Genomic DNA, 24037 nt, shown 5'->3' with positions numbered 1-24037 from the left:
CTCCAGCACCCAGATGTGCAGACAGACAGACAGTGACTCCATCCAGCACCCAGATGTGCAGACAGACAGACAGACAGCGACTCCATCCAGCACCCAGATGTGCAGACAGACAGACAGTGACTCCATCCAGCACCCAGAGGTGCAGACAGGCCCTGCAGAGGCCCTGGTGGACAATTCCCAAACCCCTCTTTGAGCCCTTCTGGCCCAGGGCTGTGTGTGCAGCTGACCCCAGGCAGCCTCAGCACCTCCTGTCCAGGGCTGGAGCTTTGTCCTTGCCAGGGCCCGGTCCTGCTGCTCTGTGGAACCCCCAGGAGTTGGCAGTGCCTCTGGAGCCCTCAGCCCAGCACTGGGTAAGTACTGAGTAAGCACTGAGTAAGAACTGCCCAGTCACTCCTTGTCCTCTGTTTGTTGTGTGTCTCAGTTTCCAGCCCTGAAGGATCCTTCGCCACACGTGGCCTTCCCAGCATCTGAGCTGCAGTTCCAGTTTGACAGTCACTGGGGGATATCCCATTGTGCCCCGACCTTGGTGCATTTCCAGCCTTTCCAGGGCATTTCCAGTGGGCTCTGGAAACCTGGCCAAGCTAATGCTCAGCTGTCAATTCAACTAAACACTGTGTTTGCTTCTGTTCCCTATGAACTTTAGGAGATTCTTGAATTATTTTGTGGGAATAGTCAACTATGACCTCTTTCTGGAGGGCTGTAATTTCAGGATGTGCATCTTCATCAATGATTTATTTTTTGACAGGTGAGTACCCACTTACCATCATCCTCTGTGCCACCCTCTGAAGCTGCCCAGTGCCTCTGCTATAGCAACATCCTCCAGTGCAAGTAGAAGAATTTGCAGAGCTGTTCTTCACCGATGCTTCTATTCCTGGTTTAGAAATTAGGATTTGTAGAATTTAAGTAGATTTTGAGAAGACAAGAGGTCTGCTCGTGGCAGTCCACACTGCAGGAATGAGTTGTCATGCAATAAACAACTTCTCAAGCTCTTCTAGACAGCAACTTTTAAACAACAGGTTCTTTCCCAGATATTTTTTGCATTTTTTGGTTGAAATCAAGAAATGCAAGATTAAAAGGACAGAAAAAAACCAAAATAAAGAACTTTAAAATGTTTTATCTGTGTTTCTCTTCAGATTTTTATTGACTTAACAATCAATGAATTCTATTTAACTTTTTTTTTTCCAGTTGGCCTTCATGATTGATTTTCATTCAGAGTTTCATAAAAACAGGTATGGTATTTTAGGATTTTTTTATTTTATTTTAATAGTTGTGTAGTGTTTTATTCATCTCCACCCTGTGTTACAGCTGCATTAAATACACCTTTTCCAAAGGAATCTTTCTGGATTTTTACCCTACTTAGTGATTTTTGCTGCTGTATTTTGTTGACATAAAATTCCTGGAAGGGAACATAGTACAACCAATCTAATAGAAATATCTAAACCACACAAAAATTTCATTTTAGGTGTATTTTTTTAGTAGGCCTTCTTTCTGTTTCCTATTATTTCAAGAATTAAAGCCAAATCCTGTATTACTCAGCAAAAGTAAATCAACGGCAGGATGAGGCTGGTCATGAAAGTTAGGAAAATCTTAAATTAATATTTCTGCTGGAAGTACTTCCTCAGCTAAGCAAGACTTAAATGAACATTGTGTGGGTGATGCTGACTTGAAGCCATCACTTTTTCCAAATCTTTAGATTTATCATTTTTGCTATGTGAATAAATGCATCTTTACAGATAAAATTAAAAAAAAAAAAAACCACCTTTATTTAGCATTTTTGCAGTAACTGACTTGTGAAATTAGCAGCATGGTCCAGGAGACACAGCAGCTGAAAGCAGCCACAGGAGAGTGCAATCCATCAGCTCTGCTGGGAAATGGCACCACTGGAGCTTTCCTTTATTTTTCATACTTGGACACAGTGCTTTAGATGGGTCTGTGTAATGAGCAAAGCAAAAATAATCTGTCTATAACAAGATGAGCAGGGAAAATTCATTCCAAGGCAAACGAAGTATTAGGAGTGCATGATGGAAGTGTCTGTTCTCTGCAGTTTCTCAGCTCTGGCACAGCACAGTGCCTGGTTTCTGATGAGGAGATGGGCCCTGGCTGTGTGTCCAGGGAGGTGGGAAAAGCAGGGACTGTGCAGGAGTTCTGTGACTCAGCAGTGGGACCAGAGTGACCCAGGGTGGAAATGAATTCATTCACTCATTGCCAGTCTGATTTTGTTGTGATTTTTACAGGAGCAGAGCTCAGCTGAGTGTGGGCCTGCAGGGAGGTGCCACCCCCTGAGCATCCCCCCCTCCACAGCTCCCCCCGTGCTCCTGGCTGGTTATTCCTTCACTTTGCTGGCTAATATTTCTTGGTGTCCATCTCCAACAAGAAAGAACATTTTTATTTAATGATTCGTCCTTTCTATTGTCCTTGCCGTCTTTCTGGTAGTCTCGTGTCTCTGCTTCTGCCTCAGCCCTTACACCAGGCTCCAAAAAATTACTCTGCTGTCATAAAAAATAACATCCAAAAAAAAACCCAACCAAACTCCAAAAAACCAACCAACCAAACACCCCCCTGCACTCGCCAGAGTTTGAGATGCTTCTGTTGTCCTTCAACCCCTGAGTTTGGAAGAGCAGCAACATTTTCCAGCCCAGTGAGAAATGTACTGAATATTCCAGTTCAGACTTGGAGCATCCCAAGTGTTTATAGCCCTGAATTTTCATGGCATTTCAGCAGGTTTTAAAAATGTCCTTGATGATGTGCTAACTCCTCTGCTATGCCAGTCTGTACATTTTCAAAATAATTTGTTTGTGTACTTTATGCCTAAAGGAGGAGGAAACTTTGGTTTTGCTCTTATTTTTTTCAACTAGTGTAACACACAGCTTTCTGGGCTGTTGCAATATTCCATGACCCTGCTCACAAATTTCCAGACTGCCAGCATAGCTTCATTAAAAAAAATAAAAAGAAAAAAATATATATACGTACATATCTATATACCTGTCTGTATATAAGTAGTGAACCACAGGGGACATGTCCTGAGCAATTCCCTTTACTGCAGGAATTTGAAATGACTTTGAAAAAAAGCTGGTGAAAAAGCATTGGCATTTTGGGTCATCTGTTTCTCTTCCTAGATGTGAAAAGGGAGAAACAGATGCCTCATTGGACCTATAATTAAATAATTAATTAAGTTAGTAATATAAATGTATAAGTAATTAAATTATTTAATGTAAATACTATAAATACTTAAATGATGTAATATAAATAGTACAAATAATTAATATAATTAATATTATAGTAATAATTATTAATGAAATGTTCTTGAGCTCATGGAGCTCCTTCCTTCTCTCCAACATTACAGTGCAATGAAGTTCATTTTTGGCAGAGAGGTTCTTGACCCATCTCCCCTCTGTGTTCATTAATAGTGACAAGATGTGCTTTATCCAGTTACTGCAAGGTCTTTTTATAGCTGCCACTCATCACTGTCCCCTGTGTGTGACCTGCAGGCAGCGTTCTCCAGGCTGGCCTGCAGTCCTTGGGTGCAATCCCACAGCAAAACTTCTCTCCTGCACTGGCCTCAGCTTATCTCCCCTCACTGAGCCAGAAACTTGATTCCAATACAGTGTTTGGCCCATTTTCCCTTGCTTGAAAAATTAAATCTTACTTGGCTGTGAAATAAAATATAAATACTTCAAAACATGAGGCAATTTTGTGCTTCCTTTTAATCTAACATGGCAGAGCTGATGGGCAATTTCCCTGCAAGTGCCACCTGACATTGTGAGGAATCCCTTTCACTACCAGAATGTATCTTTATTTTTCAGGTGTTTTTTTAGATGGCCACAGTCCAGTCAGCGTGGATGGACAAGAGCTTGGACAAATTTATTGATGTATTTACACAGTGGCCATGTTAACATGTGGGTTTCAAACACATCACATCACTTGCACAGCACGTAACCAGGAGCAAAAGTGGAAATACCAGTTCCTGCCCTCACCTCTCCCAGGATTTCATTTGTGAATCAGCTTTTTAAAAAAATATTCCAAGCCAGGAGGTGATGCAATGAGCACATCGTCAATGAGCACACGCCTGTGGGAAAGACAATTATGGATGTCAAGAGCAAAACTTTCATACCATCTGTCAGGAGCAAACAATGATTGTGTAAAGAGAGGAGGAATTTTATATATTTTATTTTATATATTTTCCTGGAAATGTTGCAAAGCCTGGTGAATGTTTTTGTAAAGTAATTTAGTGACACTTTTTCAGTAAATAAAATATCTATGTCTCAAAGAGGTAAATGTTATCAGGTTATTTTATTTTAAGCAGCTGCTGGAAAAATATGGAAGAATAAAAAAGAAAACTGAAAGGTAATTTTATTGTAGTCCTTTACTGATCTCTACTTCTCTTGCATTAATTCACTCCTTCTCCGGAAGGAATTCTTCCACTTCTGTGTGGAATGGGCTGCAATGGACATCACTGTGGGAGTTGTGGTGGTTCACAAAATGTGAGCTATGAGGAGCTGTAACAGCTGAGGGCTTAGCTGGCCAGGGAAGGGAATCTGATATGATGGGAACACGTGGATGAATACCTCAGTGGAGGAGACAGCAGAGAGGGATCATAAATAAAAGCAGGGAAAGGAAGAGGTTGGGCATGTTGCTGAAGCAAAAGACAAAAATACTGATTTTTATTTTTCTTTTTTTCAGTAGATGCTGCAGTTCTGTGCAAGGCAATCTGAAGATATGCCAGGTCAGGGTGGAAGGATTCTGCAGAGAACTGCAGCTGCCAAGAGTGTGATTTCAGCTGTGGTTACACACAGCACTGGATGGGACAAAATCTGTGGTGTGGCACCACTGGTGCCAGCGCAGGGACAGAGGATTCTCTGTGCCAGTGATGGCCCACCTGCAGTTTCATGCTGTGGGTGTGATATCACCCCCTGTGACTGGAAACCACAGGTGTTTGTTTATTTAGGATACACTCCCAATGCCATCCTCATGCCTGCTGAGTGAGCACACAGGGTGGGGTGTGCTGGCTGCTGCCTCACTTCTTGTGAACTTCCTGATGAGGCATCTTTTCCCTGTGCTTCCCAACTGCCCAGCCTTGTTTTCACTCTTTGGATCATTTTCTTCAAGCAGTTTTTACCATGCTCTGTTTATCCTTTCTTTCAAGCTGCCACATCACCCCTACATCACCAGAACCTGCCTGACTTGTCTCAGGAGAGGGTGGCCTCAGTTCAGCCCTTTCATCCCTGATATTCAGTTTGGGAGGTGTTGTGGGACCTACACCTCTCCTGACCCCCAGAAAGATAAAAACCCTCATTTTTTATGATTTTTTACCTCTCCTGCCCAGAGCTGGGATGTGGCACTAGTGTGGCAGTGCCACCCTCAGAGGGACATGGTGTGGCTCTGCCCCATTAACCCCACGTGTCACAAGGCTGAGGCTTTTTCCCTTCTATCCACACCATCAACCACCTGCGGATACCCTCTGGAGGCACTGGCACCTCAGCACTGCACCCCAAAGATTGTCAAGAGCTGCATCCAGCTCAGCCTTCCCCACCCATTGTTTCCTGCCTGGTAGGATCACACATCACCTCTTGCTTTTCCACCCTTCAAAACGAAAAGAAGCAGGACAATGTCACTTAACCAGAGCTGAGCACATCCTTACCTTTTCCTGATCCCTCACTCTCAGCCCTTCTTGTTCCCTACTTGCAGTACAGTCGAAAGGCAACCAACATGGCAATTTATTTGGGTTACAAGATTAAAGGCTTTTCATTTTACGAGTCATAAGTAAAGCAAGCAAAATAAGTGAGTTCATTAAGCCTGTGTTTACTTGTTCTTTTTGCAAATGCCATTTTGTCACATCCTGCAGCTCCACACAGACCAAAGCAAAGCGAAGGCAGGTGGAAATGGAGATGCCTAAAATGAGAGAGTAGCAGCAGCTTTTTGAGGGCTGGTTTTATCTGAAAGAAATAGTTCAAATAAATTAATTCTACCCTTGAGTAAACGAAGCTTAGCACGCAGAAAGCCCTTGTGCCGGTGAGGAGTCCCAGGCACCTGCAGGTGAGGCAGCGGCTGTGGGGTGGCGGTGCCGCAGACCTGACCGTGACGGCTCGTATGGGAGGGGAGCAGCGAGTGCTTCTCAGCCAGATTTCACCGAATATCAGTAAATTCACACGGCTTTGGCACCTAGGTTTTTTAAAAAAAACAAAACCTGTTGCCAGAGGGATGGCAGGAAAAGCGAAGGAGGAGAGGGGATGCTCGGTGCAGGGCAGAGCTCACCGCAGGGCACAGTGAGCAGACAGGACTTAGACACTTATTTATGAGTGGAAAAGACTGCAGGAGTGCGGGGAGAGCTGGAGCTGCCCACACCATCCTGCTCCGGCTCCTGACACACGGAACAGGGGAGTTAGGCTCGGATTTAGGAGATTTTTGGGGCGATTTCCACGCGCTGGGTTTGCAGCGCAGCGTGTCCCGCAGCTGCAGGCGGGCATGCAGCGCTCCCTGCCTGTGCTGCTGCTCCCTGCCTGGCCTGCGCCGCTGCTCTCGCCTCAGGAAGGCGACTCAAAGCCACCCTGGATGCACCCGGAGCTGTTTCCCGGGGGCACCGTGCGGCTCAGGCAGCAGCTGCCGGACCAGGCAGGGGAGGGGAGGGCACCGCGGCTCGAACCGGGCCCGGGGCCGGGCGGGAGAAGCCGTGAGCGGCGTTACCGCCGAGCGCCGCCCCGCGGGGCCCTGGGGCTGCGGGCCCGGGTGAGACCAGCCCTGATGGGGTGTGTCCCTGTCCCCGCGGTCGCTGCGAGCCAAGCGCCGCCCGGTGGGGCTGTGGGGCGGTGGGGCCGTGCCGTGTCCCGCCCCGGGGCGGGCCGGGCGGTCGGCGGTGCCGTCACGGAGCGCCGAGCGCGGCCATGAGCGCGGTGCTGCTGCTGCTGCGGGCCCTGCGCGCCGCCCGGCCCCGACTCCAGCCCCGGCCCCAGCCCCGGGCCGGCCCCTCAGCCCGCGGCCTGCGCACGGCCGCGCCCCGCCGCGCCTTCGCCAAGGAGCTGTTCCTCGGCACCCTGCGCAAGGTGGGTCCGCGGGCGTGCGGGTGGCCATGGGAGCGGTCCGGGGCCGGCCGTGCCCGGGGGTCGCTGCCCTTTCACCGGCGGGCGGAGGGGCTGGCACAGACCGGGGGCATCGCCCGCCTGGGCTCCTCCGCAGCACCGCCAGGGCCTTTTCCAGCTGCTCATCCCAGCCCGGGGCTGCGGGCCCTGGTGTGAGCCCGCGGCAGGGCCCGGCCCCGGCCTGGCTGTCCCGCAGCCCGTGGGTCCCTGCTGAGCTCCGGAGGGACGGGAGGCGTCTCTGTGCGTCCCGGAGCCCTCAGCTGGGGCCCGGTTAACTGAAGGGACTCTTTGCACACAAAACCCGCGATGGAGCTCAGAGTGACCCCAACAACCATCAGGCCAGGAGCGGGGCTCTGCCGCAGCCCCCTGTGCCTGCCAGCCCCGCAGCCCCTGCACACACGCGTGGCACTGGGCACACGCTGGGCACACCGCTAAACCTGGATCGCTTCGTCCTCTGGTTGTACTTAAGGATCGAGGCTTCATGTAGAGCTTCATGTAAATCTCTGCCTACAGGTTTGACCGGAAAGATTGAAGTTCTTGTGGTGCCTTTAACTGGACAAAGAAGTTAAAGTCTGAGACAGAACGCTGTATTAAGCAGGGTTTGTTACTGCAAGGCTTTGAGTGTGCATTTATCAGAGATTGCAGGGCAAAGTAAACGAAAAGGAGGAATAACTCAAATACACTGAAATGAGTTGAGCAGGAAAGTCTCCTGCCACAGAGCTTGACAGAGCTTGTCAACAACAGGCAGCACTCAGGCTCCACGGTGTTAAACCCCTCTTCAGATATGTCTGGGGTGTTTTTTCTCTCAAGTTGCAATACAACAGCTTTCTGAAAACCTCTAGCATTTCCTAGGTCCTGAATTTTTGATGCTGATATTATTGCTCAGATTATCATGAACAGATTTCTGTGGACAGAGATAAATTCTTCTGTTTGAAAGGGGGAAGGCAGTAAAAATCAGAAGTGTAGCCTCCCACTCCTTGTGTTCCTTGCCTGGATTTTTTTACCAATTCAAACCTGTCAGGCCGTGCTGCTCCCAGTTCGTGGCCAGGACACCCTGGGATGATAAGGAGTGGTGGAACGCACTCACCTTTGTCCTCGAGGCATTACAGGTGAAATGTGCTGGGTGTTTGCAAGGGACACTGTTCACAGGCTGAGCTTTGTAAACATTAAACTCATTTTTTATCAATCCCTAAATAGCATTAAAGCTCGTGGGCGATGAAGGATTTTTGGGGCTTTGTGGTTCTTAAAAGATCTCTCAATTTCTCCCTCGTGTTTCTGTTGTTCAGGTAACACCCTCTGGTCTGGTTTTGGTGTATAATAAAGTTGGGTCCTGGGTACTCTGTTTCTGTTTCAGAACATTTTCCACAATTCTTAAATTTGCACAGTATTTTAGAGTCCTTGCAAGGCATATCTCCCATGATTTTTATTTCAGCTGCATGGTTCGTGTATTAAAAGTGATTAAATAATTCTCCTATTTCAGGAAGAAGTTTTTCCTTACCCAGAAATTAGCAATGAAGAGCTGGCAGAAATCAACCAGTTTGTGGGACCTGTCGAAAAGTTCTTCAATGAGGAAGGTATATTATTGTGTTTCTATCCATGCAAGTGATTTAGTAATTACAAAATGATTTAGCTATAGCAGTTGAATAAGATTATTATACTTAAAACATTTAATTTAGTTCATGCATTTACTGCTGCTCACATAGTGATACTGATTCTGTAGCATGTCCATTTATGGCTTTTTTGGGAAGTATTTGGGTGCTGATCAGAAGAATTAAATCTCATAAACAGGAAAAAAAACAAGGATGTAAAAGAATTCTGGGATAAAGATAGGATTTGAAATTGGTTTTAGCTCAGCTGAACTGTGCTTCTAACCACTTAATATATTGTGATTTTTTTTTCCTAGTTCTAGTTCCTAGAACTTTTTAACTGTCCTATTTTGCTAAAACTGACTGTGGCAGGATGCAGCAGAGATACTCAAAAATGCTGGCTCATTGAGGAGTTAGGAAAAATCAAAAGCAGTTCTGTTTTTTCAGCATTAGAGTAATAATTCTGTTTGGGAAATGCCTTATTACCCATCTGCATTCCAGAGAGCATTGCAGGGTGTTCCTTGCATTAGTGCTGCCATGGATGAGCCAATTCCAGAGCAATTGCAGAATATTGGTTGGCACAGACAGCAATTTCTGGGGCAGTTAAAGAGCATTGTCTCAGACTTCCCATCGACAGAGGTTTTCCAAACACTGCAGGAGTTTGGAGAAGCCAGTGATTGTCACACGTCACAATTTGTGAGGTCCAGGTGATTTTAACTGTAAAATTGTAGTGTCGCTCACTGACAGTAAATAAAGAATTTATTCAAATTACATTTTTTAATTTAATTCTTTGCCTCTGTGAGGGAACGTGATTTATGGAGTAAACAGCCTGAAGTTTAGGGAAGGAATAAAAGGGTCAAATTACAGAGTCTGGAGAAAATAGGATTCCTGTTTGTTTTCACTGCCCTGGTACAGAACAGCTCTCTTAATCCCCCAAGAATCTAAAAACTCCTAAGAGCAAGGTTTTCTAATTACCTCATTTATGTTTTTTTTTTCCTTTTATTCACTACCTAGACTTGGTTCAGATAAAAAATCCTGGAAATGCTTTGCTTATTACAGTCTTGGAATCTGCTCGCATGCAGAACCAGTAGAAATGTTTGAGAAAATGAAATAAATGCTGGATTTTTCCCACTTCCAAGTCTTTTTCTTGAATGTTCTGAGGACAAACAGGAGAGTCAGGCTGAGGCTAGAATGAAGAAATTCTTGTGAAGCTGGGGATGGGAAGAAATTGTTGTGAAGCATGAGTGACCTTGGTCCTGCTGGGGGGATCCTGCTGCCTCCCAGCTGCCCTGGGCACTGGGAATCACCGTGTTAAATGAGAAAAAATCTGTATTTGCAGTGGACTCGAAGAAAATCGATCAAGATGCAAAAATCCCACCTGAAACCTTACAAGGACTGAAGGACCTGGGTCTGTTTGGCATGCAGATTCCAGAGGAATATGGTGAGTAAATGCCACAAAAGAACACCCAGAGCATTTAGGGGTGCATTTAGTGCCACTTTTGTAGCTCTCAGTTAAAGCTGCTACATTCCTGTATTTCTGTATTTGAAATGGGTTTTTTTGTGGGGGGGAGAGGGGCACAAAAAATGCACTAAAATAAAACCTGGTGCCTGTTCCCAGGTGGGCTGGGCCTGTCAAACACCATGTATGCACGGCTGGGAGAAATCACCTCCCTGGATGGCTCCATTGCAGTGACCCTGGCAGCTCATCAGGCCATTGGGCTGAAGGTAATGCTGCTGCTCTGGGGCCAGGATTCTGCTCAGATTGCATGGAAAAGGTGAAGTGAAAAATGTGGGGCTTGGAGGGAGCAAAGCAGAGTTACTGGGGAAGCATAAATCAGGTTGTTGGTGTCCCCAGCAGCCTCTGGTACTGGTTCAGTGTGAGACAGAAAGGCTGGATAGGAAGCAGAGAAGAAAGTTACTATTAGGATAATTATTCTTAGGAAAACTACTTTAAATGAGTCCAAGTGGTTATTTTTTTTTTAATTGACCAAATTTGTTTAAAGTAGCTAGAATAGATAGAATTGAGATAGAGTATCAGGGAGGCTCAGGTGATTAGAAGGAAGGAATCCAGAAAAGAGAGCAACTTTGGCTGGCTGGGGCTGCGTGTTGGGGCACCTAGAGGAGATAATTCATCTGAGAGCAAGTGTGTCAATTTTGAACTTGAATACAGCCATAGGTTTTTACCTTTTAGTGGTGGATGGATGGCAGAAAAAAGCTTGAAACCACACTCAGTTTGTAAGAGCAAGAGAAAATTCCTCGTGGAATTGAGCACAGAATGTAAATGAAAAAATATCTTAACAACTGAAAAATAATACAGTCTGATATTTATTAAACTGTCTCTTGCTGTGCCATAATACTTGCAAATGAAGCTTTCTGAACATTCTGGAGCTTCTCAGCTCCCTCTCTTTTCCCCCAGGGTGATGCTGCAAAGTTTCCTGTGCTTGTTTCTGCAGGGGATCCTCATAGCTGGCACCGAGGAGCAGAAGGCCAAGTACCTGCCCCGCCTGGCCTCGGGGGAGCACATTGCTGCCTTCTGCCTCACCGAGCCTGGCAGGTGCTGCTCCCCTCACTGCCGTGCCTGCATTGCTTCACACCTTGATCTTCATTGTTTGGGGCCCGTGGCTTCAGTATATACATCTGTGCTTTAGTTTTAGTGTTTAAAGAAACACTCCAATTACTCTTTCCCCAACGTGCTGCTTTTGGCAGTGTCCATGAAATCCCTGACTCTTGTTGTTCCCATCCCAGGAATTCATTTGCTTAATTTTTTCCATGAATTGAAAGGATGCTTTGTGCTATGTCAGGAATAATGTGCTGTGACTGTTCTAGGATGCTTTCAGTTCTTATTCAGAATAATAAAGCCTGTTTTGAAGGAGCTACCAAAACCAAAAGGAAGAATTTTTGGTGTCACTTAAGTGAGAGGCTCGTTGTGTATTCACATGTTTCAAAGTGTAGTTCCAAAGTGTTGCTGTTGTGGCATTCTGCACATTCTGGTCGGGTCATAACCCTGATAACATGGTAATGAGAAGAAATGTCCCCTCAGGAAACTTTTAGAGCTGTTCAATCTAGTTAGTTAAAAGCCAAAATTGATATGCTGCTATTTAAGACTGCCTCCTTTTCACAGAATGGGAAGAGGGGGAATATGCAGTTTTGGTTTTTTAAAGCATGTTTACTTCTTTAAATATTAATAACTTGTTTGTTTTCTAGTGGGAGTGATGCTGCATCCATCCAGACAAGAGCAACCCTGAGTGAAGATGGGAAACACTTCCTGTTAAATGGCTCCAAGGTACCCACTCCCAGACTGGGAACAGGGAAGGGCATTGTTCCAAGTGTAGGAACTATCCTTGTCTTTTGCATCAGCCTGGAATTGGGAGGTTTCCAAGCTAGAGGAGAACAAACCTGTCAGAAAGATAACCCTTGTTGGTTTAGGCACAAAAGGAACAGAAAATTATTGTTAGATAATTACTGCATTAAACTCCTGGTAAGAAAAATAGAAAAGTACCCCAGGTTCCTTCTCTATTGCCCTCTTGTGTGTTCAGCTTCATGGAGGGTTGGTTAGTTGGCAAATCAGCCCCTTCCATGACAGCTTAGGTAAAAGGGAGCCTAAACCTGTATTTGGCATCTCTTCATTCTTCAGGCTAGATTTTAAAAGAAAACTTGATATTTAATTAGAAATAGGTCTGCGTGGAACCTTTCTGTTAAAGGAAACAGTGACAAAAGCCAGTTTTGAAGAAATCAGAGATGTCCTGGGTGCAGCAGTGTCAGATGCATTGCAGACTTGATCTGTAGTTGTTGATACATTTGTGAAGAGAACCCACCCTGGGGGAGAGGCTGATCAGAGATTTTCTCATCAGAGTTAATTTTTGGGCACAGGCTTTGTCCAGTCTGCACTGCCCCTGTATTTCTCACGTGCCATCAGCAGCAGGAGGCACCAGCGTTTGTGGAAATGCACTGTGGATTTTAATTTAATGCATTTTGATACTACATTCTGGTTTTAAAGTGGCTCTAAACTTAGCACACGTGGTCAGCTCTCCTCAGAAATGTGCTCACCCTCATTAGAACTGAAGGGAAGGAGCAGCACTCTGTTCTTTGCTCAGCCTGTTACAAAACCCCGGAGAGCTGCGCTCACAAAATCAGCACAGTAACATTTCTTACACATCTTCCCTCTCTGAAAACAGGTCTGGATCTCCAATGGTGGCCTGGCCAGTATTTTCACGGTGTTTGCCAGGACAGAGGTTGTGGACAAGGACGGGCAGGTGAAGGATAAAATCACTGCTTTCATCGTGGAGCGGGACTTCGGCGGCGTCAGCCACGGCAAGCCCGAGGATAAACTGGGCATTCGAGGCTCCAACAGTAAGAACCACCTAAAGTTTTTAGCGGAAATTGTTTGAATAGTTTAAAGTTTTATCTTGGTTGGATCATCTGAATGCAGAGGCAAACCCATACCTATTCAATGTTACAGTGTAAGTTTCATGTTTCTTTAGCTGGCTTTTCCTAGGAGTCCTTACTGACACAGGGTCTGAAATAAGAAATCCATTTTGTGGAGTTAATTCACTGTGCAGTGAAAGAAATCACTCAGGAGATTCAGTGACCATTAGATTTTATCTAGAAGTTCAATTTCTTCTGCTCTTCTAAGCTTTATAATGATTGCATCTTTTCACCATCTTGGTGACTGTTCAGTCAGTTCCTTAGAACTAAAAATAGAGACCAAACTGTAGTTCTCTGTTTACACAGTGTATTCATAACAATTTTAACATTTTACATCAGCAATTGATGTCAACTACAGCCTTTTCCCACATTCTCACTTCTTTGGCAAAGCATGTATAATTCTGTTATAAACAATCCATTAGAAAGACTTCATTTCTTGCTACAAATAGTAACTTAAGTTCCTCAATGTCTTTTAAATATTTCTGTGTCATATTTGATCAAGTGTCAATTCTCTGTTTCAGCCTGTGAAGTGCATTTTGAAAACACCAAAGTGCCTATAGAGAATGTAATTGGAGAAGTTGGAGGGGGATTTAAGGTAAGCAGTGGAGAATAGCTACTGGTGATTTGTGGAAGCCTGAAGGAGGCTGTTTGCCCCTGTGCTGAAGTTTCCTCGTGGGTGGTGTGGGCACTGCCACACTGCAGGGTACAGAAGGACAGAGTCCCCCACTGATCTGTAAATTGGTGTCACTGCACAGTGTGCCATCACCTCAGATTTCTGTGGTTTTCTTCTTATTGGGCTTTTGGTTGTTTTTGGTGGTGTCCCCTCAGAAGAGGGAGTGACTGCAGCCGCCCTTCTGCCCTTAATGGGGGACATGGCCAATGCTGGTTCCACAGCAGCATGAGGGGAGGGAGACAGAGCAGAGAGTGCCCAGGGAGTGCTGGAGGCGTGCCCAGCTCCAAGGTGCCCTGGCTGGCAGCTGCTGCCCCAGGGCTGCACTGTGGCACAAGGAAATGCTGGCAGCACCCCAGCAGAGAAAACCACACATGGCCTTGCTGTGTAACCTTCCTCTGAGAGTGTGACCTGGGCATTTGCAAAGCTGCTCTTACTCCTTCTCATTTCCTACTCCTGCTGTAGCAGGCAAGTCCAGGCCTACGTGCCAAACGAAATAATTTCCCTTAATGTAGTAGAGATTAAAAGAAGATTGTTATGGTGTCTTCCTGACAAGTTAAAATGTAGGACAGTGACTTTTTTCCTAACAGGCTTTGACCTGAGTCACCCATATTGAGAAACAACACTACAGACACCAGACTCCAGAATCTATTTTTGTACATTATTGGACCGTATGTCATTTCTACACTTCCATTCTTGTCCCTTCTGTGATGTGTTGCTGAAAGGCATCTGAGGCAGAGAGCAGCCATCACAGGTCAGCTGCAGGGGGAAATACTGTGGTTTTCTTCTTCGTCTGATAAACTGGAACAGTGCTGTCCAGCTGGAATATTGTTTACCAGCTGCAGATAAATGCATTTTTATCTACATTTTACCTTCATGTAATTAGAATAGAGATTATTTCCAAGTCCCTGGATCATCTATTTCAGATATAAAATTGGATGTAATGGATGGCAGGAAAAGCCCAGTTTTGAAGCATTTTCCTTGGGATGCTGAGAGCTGTGGTGGCTGATGTGGGGGCACTTCCCAGGACTGGCAGTGTGTCCCAGTGAGGAGTGAAATCCAGGGAACGCTGAAGGAGGAAGCAGTGACCAGCGTGGCCTAAGGAGAATGTGACCTGAACCCCATCTGTTTCTTCCCAGGTTGCCATGAATATCCTCAACAATGGAAGATTTAGCATGGGCAGTGGAGCTGCTGGAATGATTAAGAAGTTGATAGGTGGGTGAATTGGGTGCCCTGCATGGCTGAGTGCCAGCAGAAACTGCTCTGCTTGAGGCAGATCATGCAGGACATTCAGAGTGGGAACAGGAGTCTTGGCCTTGTCCTAACACACTTTGAAATCTTTAAAACACTCAAATATGGTTTTGAAAAATAGTTACTAAAAGCTTGCTTGTAGAGGTTTTGAAATAAAGGTCTTTTTCCTTCTGTACAGTGTAAGTTCAGTTCATAGAGTGGGAGGTTATTGCCTCTGTCAGACTTCCCTGAGGTAAAATACTCTTCCCAAGAAAAAAACCTCTGTACTATTTGTTTTTAGAAGCTGTAATCTCCCCTAGAACCTCCCACCTGAATAACTGGCTCACAGCTGCACACAGTAATTAGGACTAAAACTGCTTTCTGCCAATAATTAACCAAAACTGTAACAGAAGTCTCTCTAATCAATTAGCACCAAAACTGATTACTTCCCTAAGAGTACAAGTTCACACTTCTGGTTCAAAAGCCTTTGACAGGCTGGTCCCAGACTTGATCAACACCATCAGTGTGAGGGTGATTTTCACAAAATGCTGCTTTGGAGCCGCCAGGGGGCTCCTGGGCATGGGCTGGAGTGTCACCATCCAGGGAAGCAGGGAAGGACACCAGCAGCTGGAATGGTCTGTCACAACCCTTCTGAAATGGATTTGTTTTTCTTTCTTTAAAGAGCTGACATCAGAGTATGCTTGCACCAGGAAACAATTCAATAAGAAACTCAGCCAGTTTGGATTAATTCAGGTAACAAAAATGAAACACCTAAATCTCTGTGCTAGGTGCCAGGACATAGATTGCATTGGGGGTATTTTGGCTGTATTGGTTTAAAGGATTTGCTAGAAATTTGTGTGAACTTGGTGCTGACTTCTGTACACTGATCTTTTAAATGTCCAGAATGATAAATGTATAAAAGTATTTTCTATTTATTATTGTTTTGAAGTGATACTTTTTATTGATTGATTAATTTGATGATGTAAAACATAAAAAAACTGTGGGTTTTTTAAAGTTTGAGGGTAGATTGCGGACTTTTGCACCTGAATTTCTGTGTGATTCCTCCCGTTGCTGTGTGGCAGGAGAAGTTTTGTTTGATGGCTGTGAAAGCCTACGTGATGGAGAGCATGGCGTACCTGACTGCCGGGATGATGGACAGGCCAGGCTTCCCTGACTGCTCCGTGGAGGCTGCCATGGTCAAGGTACCCAGGGCTGCAGAGGGCCGACAGCTCAGGGCTGCCTTTGGACAGATGACAGAAGCACTGCAGCAGGGGGAAATGACAGGTGCTGTTCTGTCCCCACAAGCTCACACTTGTGCAAAACAAAACCTGCAGGGAGCAGGTTGGGAATGTCACAGCCCCTGAGCTGGGCTCTGAGGAGGCCTCACACGAGCACAGGGACACTCAGTTACACTCCAGCTGCCAGCCTGGCCAGGCTGCTGCTGTGCCAGCTTTCCCAGGGAGCTGGTGGCACAACAAACCCTTGGAATATCCAGGCTGTGGCTGCCAGGGTGTCCCTCGTGGTCACTGCAGAAAACTCCTGCTCTGGGCTCCAGCCAAGCAGCTGCTCTGCCCATGTGGGGTGCCCCTGTCCCTGGAATGTGCCCTTTGGAGAGTGCCCTGTGGTTGCATCACTGAATTTGGCAGCAGCAAACCCCTGATCTGCAGGGACACAGTTCCAGGGCTGGTGTAACACAGAAAACACTGCAGCAGTGTCCTGTGGGTACAACCCCAGAGCAGGGCATCCTGTGTTTATTGCTGATTTATTATGGACTCACTGCTGGTCCAACCCTGTTCCATGGCAGGTGTTCAGCTCTGAGGGTGCCTGGGCCTGTGTGAGTGAGGCTCTGCAGATCCTTGGGGGCCTTGGCTACATGAAGGATTATCCCTACGAGCGCTACCTCAGGGACACCAGGATCCTGCTCATCTTTGAGGCAAGTACCAGCATCCCCTTTTCACTGCAGACTGCAGCTCACACCTCCTGTAAAGGTGAGCAGAAACCTCAGGTTTGATTGACCAGGACTTTGTTCCTTCAGCTGCAAAGTCTGTACAGTAAGACTGCAGGACTAACCTTGTTTTCTTTGGAATATCAGTAATAGTTCCTGTAGTAAAATAAGCTGGGATGGCTTTTACAGACTGACCACAGTGTGAGTTACAGCAGTGACCTTTCCTCTTGTGTGCTTCTCACAAGTGAAGCAGGGAAACTCGTAAAAGATAACTTAGACATTTAATTAACTTATTGAGGGGCATTTAAATTAAAAGAAGGGTTGGTTCTGAAGCTTGTTCTCTTTCCAAGCTGGATTGTCAGTGACCCGTTGTGTGCACATCAGAGTCATTGCCAGACTTGATTTTAACTCAGCTCATTTTGAGTAGTTCTACAACTGTTCAAATGTTCCTTCACTGGAACAGTGCACAACATTTTTAATCAAAATGCATTTAGTCTGGTTTCTTTTTCATTGGGGTATATTTGTGTGTTTAATGATGAGGGGCTTGACTTCTGCAATGCCCCATGGAATCAGAATTAAATCAGAATTAAAACTGAGATAAAGCAAAAGGCAGCAGTTTATGGGTGAGGAGAGTCAACGTGTGATACTGGAGCAGTGGGAAGGGCACAGGGGCACAACAGACCTGCTTGAAAACACTCACTCTTGTAAACTCTGGTTACTCACCTATCTCACTTTCTCTTGTGCTTTTTCCAGGGAACCAATGAAATCCTGAGAATGTACATTGCATTGACAGGCATGCAGCATGCAGGGAAGATCTTAACTGACAAAATTAAGTATGTTCTTATTTATTGTTAATAGATTTAAATAAACTAAACAGAATCAGATGACTTTATAGATGAGAGAAGAAACTGCAGGGAAAACCTGCAGTATTTTGTATTTATTGTCTGTAAAAGTTCAGTGTTACAGGGGCTCTTTGTCTTTTTAATGGGATGGTTCATAGATTTAGGAGTTGAAGCATTTAATGCATTTTATCTTGGGCTTTTACACAAGCGGTAATTATTTCTTTCAAGACCAGTAATGAATATTTTGTGTCTGAATGAAGTTGTATTGGCACAACAGCTGTGTTGTGCATATTGAGTACTGGTCTCTGGAGCTCCTTGTGGGTGTCTTTGAGAGCAGCTGATGACTCTTGAGGCTCCACAGTTGTTCTCCAGACTTCACGGTAATGCAGTAATGGATCAGGACTTGGTAGTTCATGGACAAGCTGCAGGCATTTTGCTAAAGCATTTGGAATTCCAACTGGTTGTGTCTGAACCTCCTGGAATTTTTTAACAGCCATTCTTTCCCCGTCATTTCAGAGCAATCAAGAAAGGAAACGTGGGAGTGGCGCTGGGGGAGTTCATGACCAGGTTACAGGACAGCCTGGGCAGGAAGGTGGATCTGGGGCTTGTAGGTCACCATGGGGTGGTGCATCCCAGCCTCCAGGTAAGGGCCTCTCTGCCGAGCTCTCATGTTGGTTCCCTTTGCTGCTTGCCACATTTCATCTCTTGTTTTGCAAACCAAAATGTGTGCTGAGGGGCAGTGAGATTTCCCAGGGTAAGCAGATGTTGGCACCATGACAGGGTGGGATGTTACACGTTATTGTCTAGGTGTCAAGAGAAGATGAAGGCTGCTCTAAGCCTGTGCTTATACCAAATCCAGGTTTAGATCCATTTGGATAATTTGTATAAATTGAGGCTTCACCATATTAAAGTGTCTGTAATAGCTGCCCTTTGTTGTAAGGCTAGTTACAAAACAGGAGTTTTTCCTGTTTAATTGGAACAGAGTTCCAGGTAAGAATTTCTGTGAATTACACCTACACATACTTGCTTAATCACTTAGGAAAAGGTTTTTATGACCAAAAATGAATGCTCTGTTAATAGCAAAAATATAAGGTATATTTTTCATGGGCTGTTCTGTTAGTTACTTTTGTCAGCATGAGCCTATATTGAAAGTTACCAAGAGTAAACTCCAGAAAATTTTAATGGATGTTTGAGAGAAAAAATAGTGCCTGTCTGGCTTTCAGCAGCAACATGGATAAATGTTAAAAAAGAGAAAATTCAGTGTCCTCTTTAAATGGTGTGAGGGATGTTCCTTTTCTGTTATAAGACTACTCAAATTGTTCTATTTTGTGTTTTGTTTTACAGGAGAGTGCCAAGAAACTTGAAGAAAACGTTCATTATTTTGGAACTACAGTCAGGGGCCTGCTAAGTAGGTTTGGCAAGGTAACTATTTATTTTGTCTGGTTTTGTTACTGAATAGTTTATCCATGGGGCCCCACTGGAACCTGCAGGGGACTGAGTGTGGCAGGACCAGCACTTCCTTCACATCACACCTTCTGGGTGTGAGAAAACACACTGACATTCTGTACCTCAGTGGAATGGAGAAGTTACATTGTTAGAGCCAAAACCAAAGCACCAGCACCCTCAGGGAATTGGTTGTTTTCTTCTCCTCGTATAAGCACAAATCCTACTGCTGCAGGCATTTAGCAGAGTGGTTTAAGGCACACATCAGTATTACAATTTTACAAGCAGACTGTTAAAAGGTGCAGCTTAGTAAGCCCAAAACTAACTGATAATTTCTGACCTAGTCTAGAACCTGTTTGTGCAAAGTGAAGCTGGACCTAAACATGTGAAGTATGGACAGTGATATTTGGTTGAAGTTTTGAACTGACAAGCCACAAGCTGATAATGATTTTCTCTCTCCCAGACGATAGTGGAGGAGCAGCTGGTGCTGAAGAGAGTGGCAGATGTGGTGATTAATTTGTATGCAATGACTGCAGCCATCTCCCGGGCCAGCCGCTCCATCAGCATCGGGCTCAGGAACCACGACCACGAGGTGAGTGTCCCTCAGCAGCAGCCATTCCCCCTCAGGCTGTGCTCCTGGGAGCAGGCAGGCTGCATCTCTGGGCAATTAGAGCAAACTCTCCCATAAAAGTGCAGCAGAATGTGGCCAAACCTGCCAGAGTGCAGGAGCCTCTCAGGGGCTCTGCCTGTTGAGCTGCACACTCTCAACATGTTTAAAATACTTCTTTAACACACACACAGACATTTAGAACCTCACCACAGCTCTGCACATTCTTTCAAATCTGTTAACACCATGCAGTTCTTCCCAAGCTCTTTCCATATAATCATTAATCATAACACAGAAGCACAACAGTGTTTGGGCAGCACAGTTCAGGACAGGACAGTCCTTATTTAGTAGCTCATGTAAAGTTTCATGGCAACAGTGGTGTTGCAGCACAAGCAAATTTGCTCCAGTTCAGTGTTAAAAGAAATCCAACCTGATGAAGGTTTGGTTTTGGCCGTGAAACTTTGCTCTTCGTGTGAGCCCTTGTGTTCTTGATTGATTCCCAATCAGTCTTGGAGCCAACTCTGGGTGAAGGCTCATCCCAACCCTGAGCCTTGGCAGTTCTGGCCTCAAAGGGACAGCTGAGGCTGCACTGCACGTGACTGGGCATCAGAGCTCCATTAGCAAAGGGCTTTGAGAAGTTTAAATTACTGTGTTATTTCTACATGGTTTTCTTTATGAAATTCATTCACTGTTTTTTAACTCAGATTTACTCCTTTTCCAGGTGCTTCTTACAAATATCTTCTGCACAGAAGCATATTTCAAGAATAATTATGCCATGGCTCAATTAGAAAAACGTAAGTACTATAAAATAATTCTTACACTCTTCTGTCTTTCAGACTGTGATCAAAAGAAGTTGGATTTGATGTGACCAGCAGAAGAGTTTTTCTCTGCTTTTAATTCAAACAAGCAGCAGAGCTGGAACCTGTTGAGAAGAGTCTCTTCACTTCATAGCTAAAGCAAACTGCCAGGATTCTTTATCAAACAATATAAAATCTATATTTTATGTATATACTCCTGTGATAGAAATGAGGGATTTGGACTCTTTGGGATGTACTGACCAGCGGTGCATTGGCTCTGCGAATCTCAGTCTGTAATAATCACTCTTTTTCAGAAGAGAATGTTCCGTTTCTTCCTGGCACTCCCTCTTGCATTTGTACTCAAAAACACTTCTTGAAAGAAATTTACAACGGCTCTTATGGTCCCTTAGTTGACTTTTCTCTGTTTCTCCATAGATGCCGATGAAAATCTGGATGATTCCATTAAGAAAGCTGCAAAGCAGATCCTGGAGAAGAGGGCATACATCTGCTCCCACCCACTGGACAGGACCTTCTGATCCCTCCCTGACAGCAGGCACTCATGAATGTCAGTCAGGGAGGGATTTGCTGCAGTTCCAGAATTTGACACATTAAAACCATGTTTTTCAATGTCTTTACTAAATGTAACTTGTATAAAATAAAACTTCTTTCTAACCACTACTTCATAGGAACAGGATAAAAAAAGAGATTTAATTTAAAGCTGAATTAATTTTGATAGATAGATAGATAGATAGATAGATAGATAGATAGATAGATAGATAGACAGACAGGTGTATATACGTGTCTGTTCCTCTTGGAGCTGGATAAAGACAGGGAGGGGAGGTTTGGATGGGGAGATGTTTCTTCCCAGGGAAGGGATTGTGTGGTTTCTCAGGATCTTTTCACTTCAGTGAGCTCCTCATTCCCTGAGCAAGTCTGAAAGACTTGGGCAACCACAACAGTTCTGCTTTGGAGGCCCCTCCAGCTCTCTTGTCCAGCAGCACCACCAGGACACTGAGTCCCCAGTGTCCAGGGAGCTTCTGCTGTCACCCTGAGGGACACCATTGGTCACTGATGTCCATCGGGCCTCTGAGCCATTGACCACAACCCCCTGGATGTGACCAGCCAGGCAATTGCTCATTCTCCAAACTGTGCCTCCATCAGATCCATAGCTCACCAAAGGAGGGACAAGGATGCTGGGCAGGGCTGATGTGTCCAGGGCATGGCAGAAGTCCAGAGTGGTGGCATCTCTAGCTCTTCCCTTGTGCACTGATGCAGCCACTCCATCATGGAAGGCCTCTGGCTTGGTCAGGCCGCACAGACCCACCCTGTGCTTCTCCAGGTTTCTTTTGGCATCCCATCCAAGCATTTAAGAGGTTGGGTGACTGTTCCCCCTGTTTTATTGACTGTGTCCTTTGAGGACCACAAGAGGAAGCAGTGCCTTAAATTGCACATGAAGAGCAAATGGTGAAGTAAACGCTTCACCTTTCCTATGGAGCCAAAGACTGTGTTAGCCATGGCCCACCCAAGGTGCCAAATTTCCAGCTGGGAAGCTGCTGACAGGAGGGAATGTGGCACTTGTCTCCAGGCAGACTGGAGGGACTGGCAGAGGGCAAGGCACCATGGCCCTTGTTCTGCGCCCCTTCCTCCTGCTCCTCCTGGCCGTGGCCCTGCCTGCCAGGGCTGCCCAGGCTGCTCCGCTGCAAGCGCGGGGAGCAGGTGAGCCGCAGCCTGGCTCCCCTTTCCCGGGACAGTGCTCCCTGCTCCCCGGGAAGCGCTGGGGATGGTTTTCCCCAGGGTATTTAGGGGACAGCTGAGGCTTCACTGCACATGACTGGGCATCAGGGCTTCATTATCAAAGGGTTTTGAGAAGCTTAAATTACTGTGTTATTTCTACATGTTTTCTTTTTTATGAAATTCATTCACTATTTCTAAACTTGGTTTTAAAAACAAGTATTTTCCAGTGCTTTTCCCAGTTATTTGATATAGTAAATAATAGCCTAGTTATCCCATGGTTGAATTAGAAGACTGTAAGTATTATAAAATGGAATAATTTTTACATTCTTATGTCTTTCACAGACTCATGAAACTTTTGTTGGTGTGATGTGACCAACAGAAGAGTTTTGCTTTGCTTTTAATTCAAACAAGCAGCAGAGCTGGAACCTGTTGAAAAGAGTGTCTTCACAGCTAAAGCAAACATCCAGGGTTCTTGTTCTCCAGCTCTGGGCAGGAAGATCAAAATCTCTCAGCAGTAAATGCTCAGGACAAGTAACTGCTATAAACTAGGGATTTGGGCAGTTTTCTCCCTAAGCCCTGATTTCCTCAGAGCTGCAGCTCCCTGTTCTCTTTGCAGACAGGGGCTGCCTATGGATGACAGTCACATCTCTGGCCTGGTGCACACCAGGTCCACACACGAGCTGAGAGATCATCCTTGCACGCCCCATCCTGGAAGAACCCAGTTCATTAATGAATCTGACACAGTTTTATGCATGGCAGCAAAGGAAGGCAAAATAAAGGCTGGAATTGGTATCATTCCAACCACTTTACATTTTGTCATGTGTAGTGGAGACAGGAACTACAAGTTTCCTGCTCATGTACAATTTGCTGTCTGAGAGCACTGAGTTCTCAAAGCCACAGGGCCTTGCAGGTCTGAGATGACTTTAAAAACAAAAACAACCTTCATGTGAAACACTGTGTATCAAAACTTCACAATACAAATCACAAGCTGTTAAGTGAATGAACAAAACTAAACCAGCAAACAAAACAACCACAAATCAAGAAAAAGTTAAAAATCAGGTGAAGGAGGCAGTGATCCAAGAGCAACAAATGGGCAGAGGAACTACAGAAAGGACAGATAATAAGAAAGAAGAGATAATAAGTGGCTATGGCACCAACACACCCAGGGGATCTGAGGTACTGTTCTCACCCTTCTGAAAACTATCTGAAACCAAAATAAACTGAAAATCAATGATTATGGCTGTGATCATGGGAACCTCCATGTTTAGCTCTAATAAATGCATTGTGTGTGAGTTCTGTTTTCCTTGTTAAGTCACATCATCTAGCAAGGGGGCTTTTCTGTCCAAAGAAAGACACTGCAGTGGAAAAGGTGGCCAACTGGAAAACATTAAGAACAAAAGCTACAAATAAAGTACTTTTAAAAAATATGTTGTTTGGTAGATTTGCTGTTTGTTCATGGGGTTTTGGTCTGTCTTTGAAAGCAGCCCCTTAGATGTTAATGCACACAACAAGTCCTTTCTAAAGGGCTCTTTGCAAAAACCCTGCCAGTTTGGTGATGCAAGACAGAAACAGCTTCCCTTGGGCTACAGCTGCAAGGCTTGAAAATGTGTTCCAGAAACTCATGATGGGACAAAGTCTGATTAACACAATTTAATGTCATGAAGTGCAATATATAAGTTATCCAA

General features: G+C 45.1%; 1 protein-coding gene across 1 annotated transcript; it reads left to right on the top strand.

Moving 5' to 3' along the window:
* Positions 1-6447: 6447 nt before the first annotated feature.
* Positions 6448-21296, top strand: ACAD9 (acyl-CoA dehydrogenase family member 9). The gene is given in 19 exon segments (XM_074550175.1): positions 6448-6832; positions 6835-7037; positions 8554-8647; positions 9999-10100; positions 10278-10384; positions 11113-11213; positions 11864-11942; positions 12835-13009; positions 13606-13679; positions 14894-14969; positions 15667-15737; positions 16067-16186; positions 16789-16917; positions 17683-17762; positions 18288-18414; positions 19116-19193; positions 19678-19806; positions 20543-20615; positions 21054-21296. Coding segments are annotated over 19 exon segments (2289 nt in total). The 5' UTR covers positions 6448-6462; the 3' UTR covers positions 21155-21296.
* Positions 21297-24037: the final 2741 nt, after the last annotated feature.

The sequence above is a fragment of the Zonotrichia albicollis genome, chromosome 12 (assembly GCF_047830755.1).
Source record: "Zonotrichia albicollis isolate bZonAlb1 chromosome 12, bZonAlb1.hap1, whole genome shotgun sequence".
Classification (NCBI taxonomy): Eukaryota; Metazoa; Chordata; class Aves; order Passeriformes; family Passerellidae; genus Zonotrichia; species Zonotrichia albicollis.
This window is presented reverse-complemented; position numbering and strand designations above follow the sequence as displayed.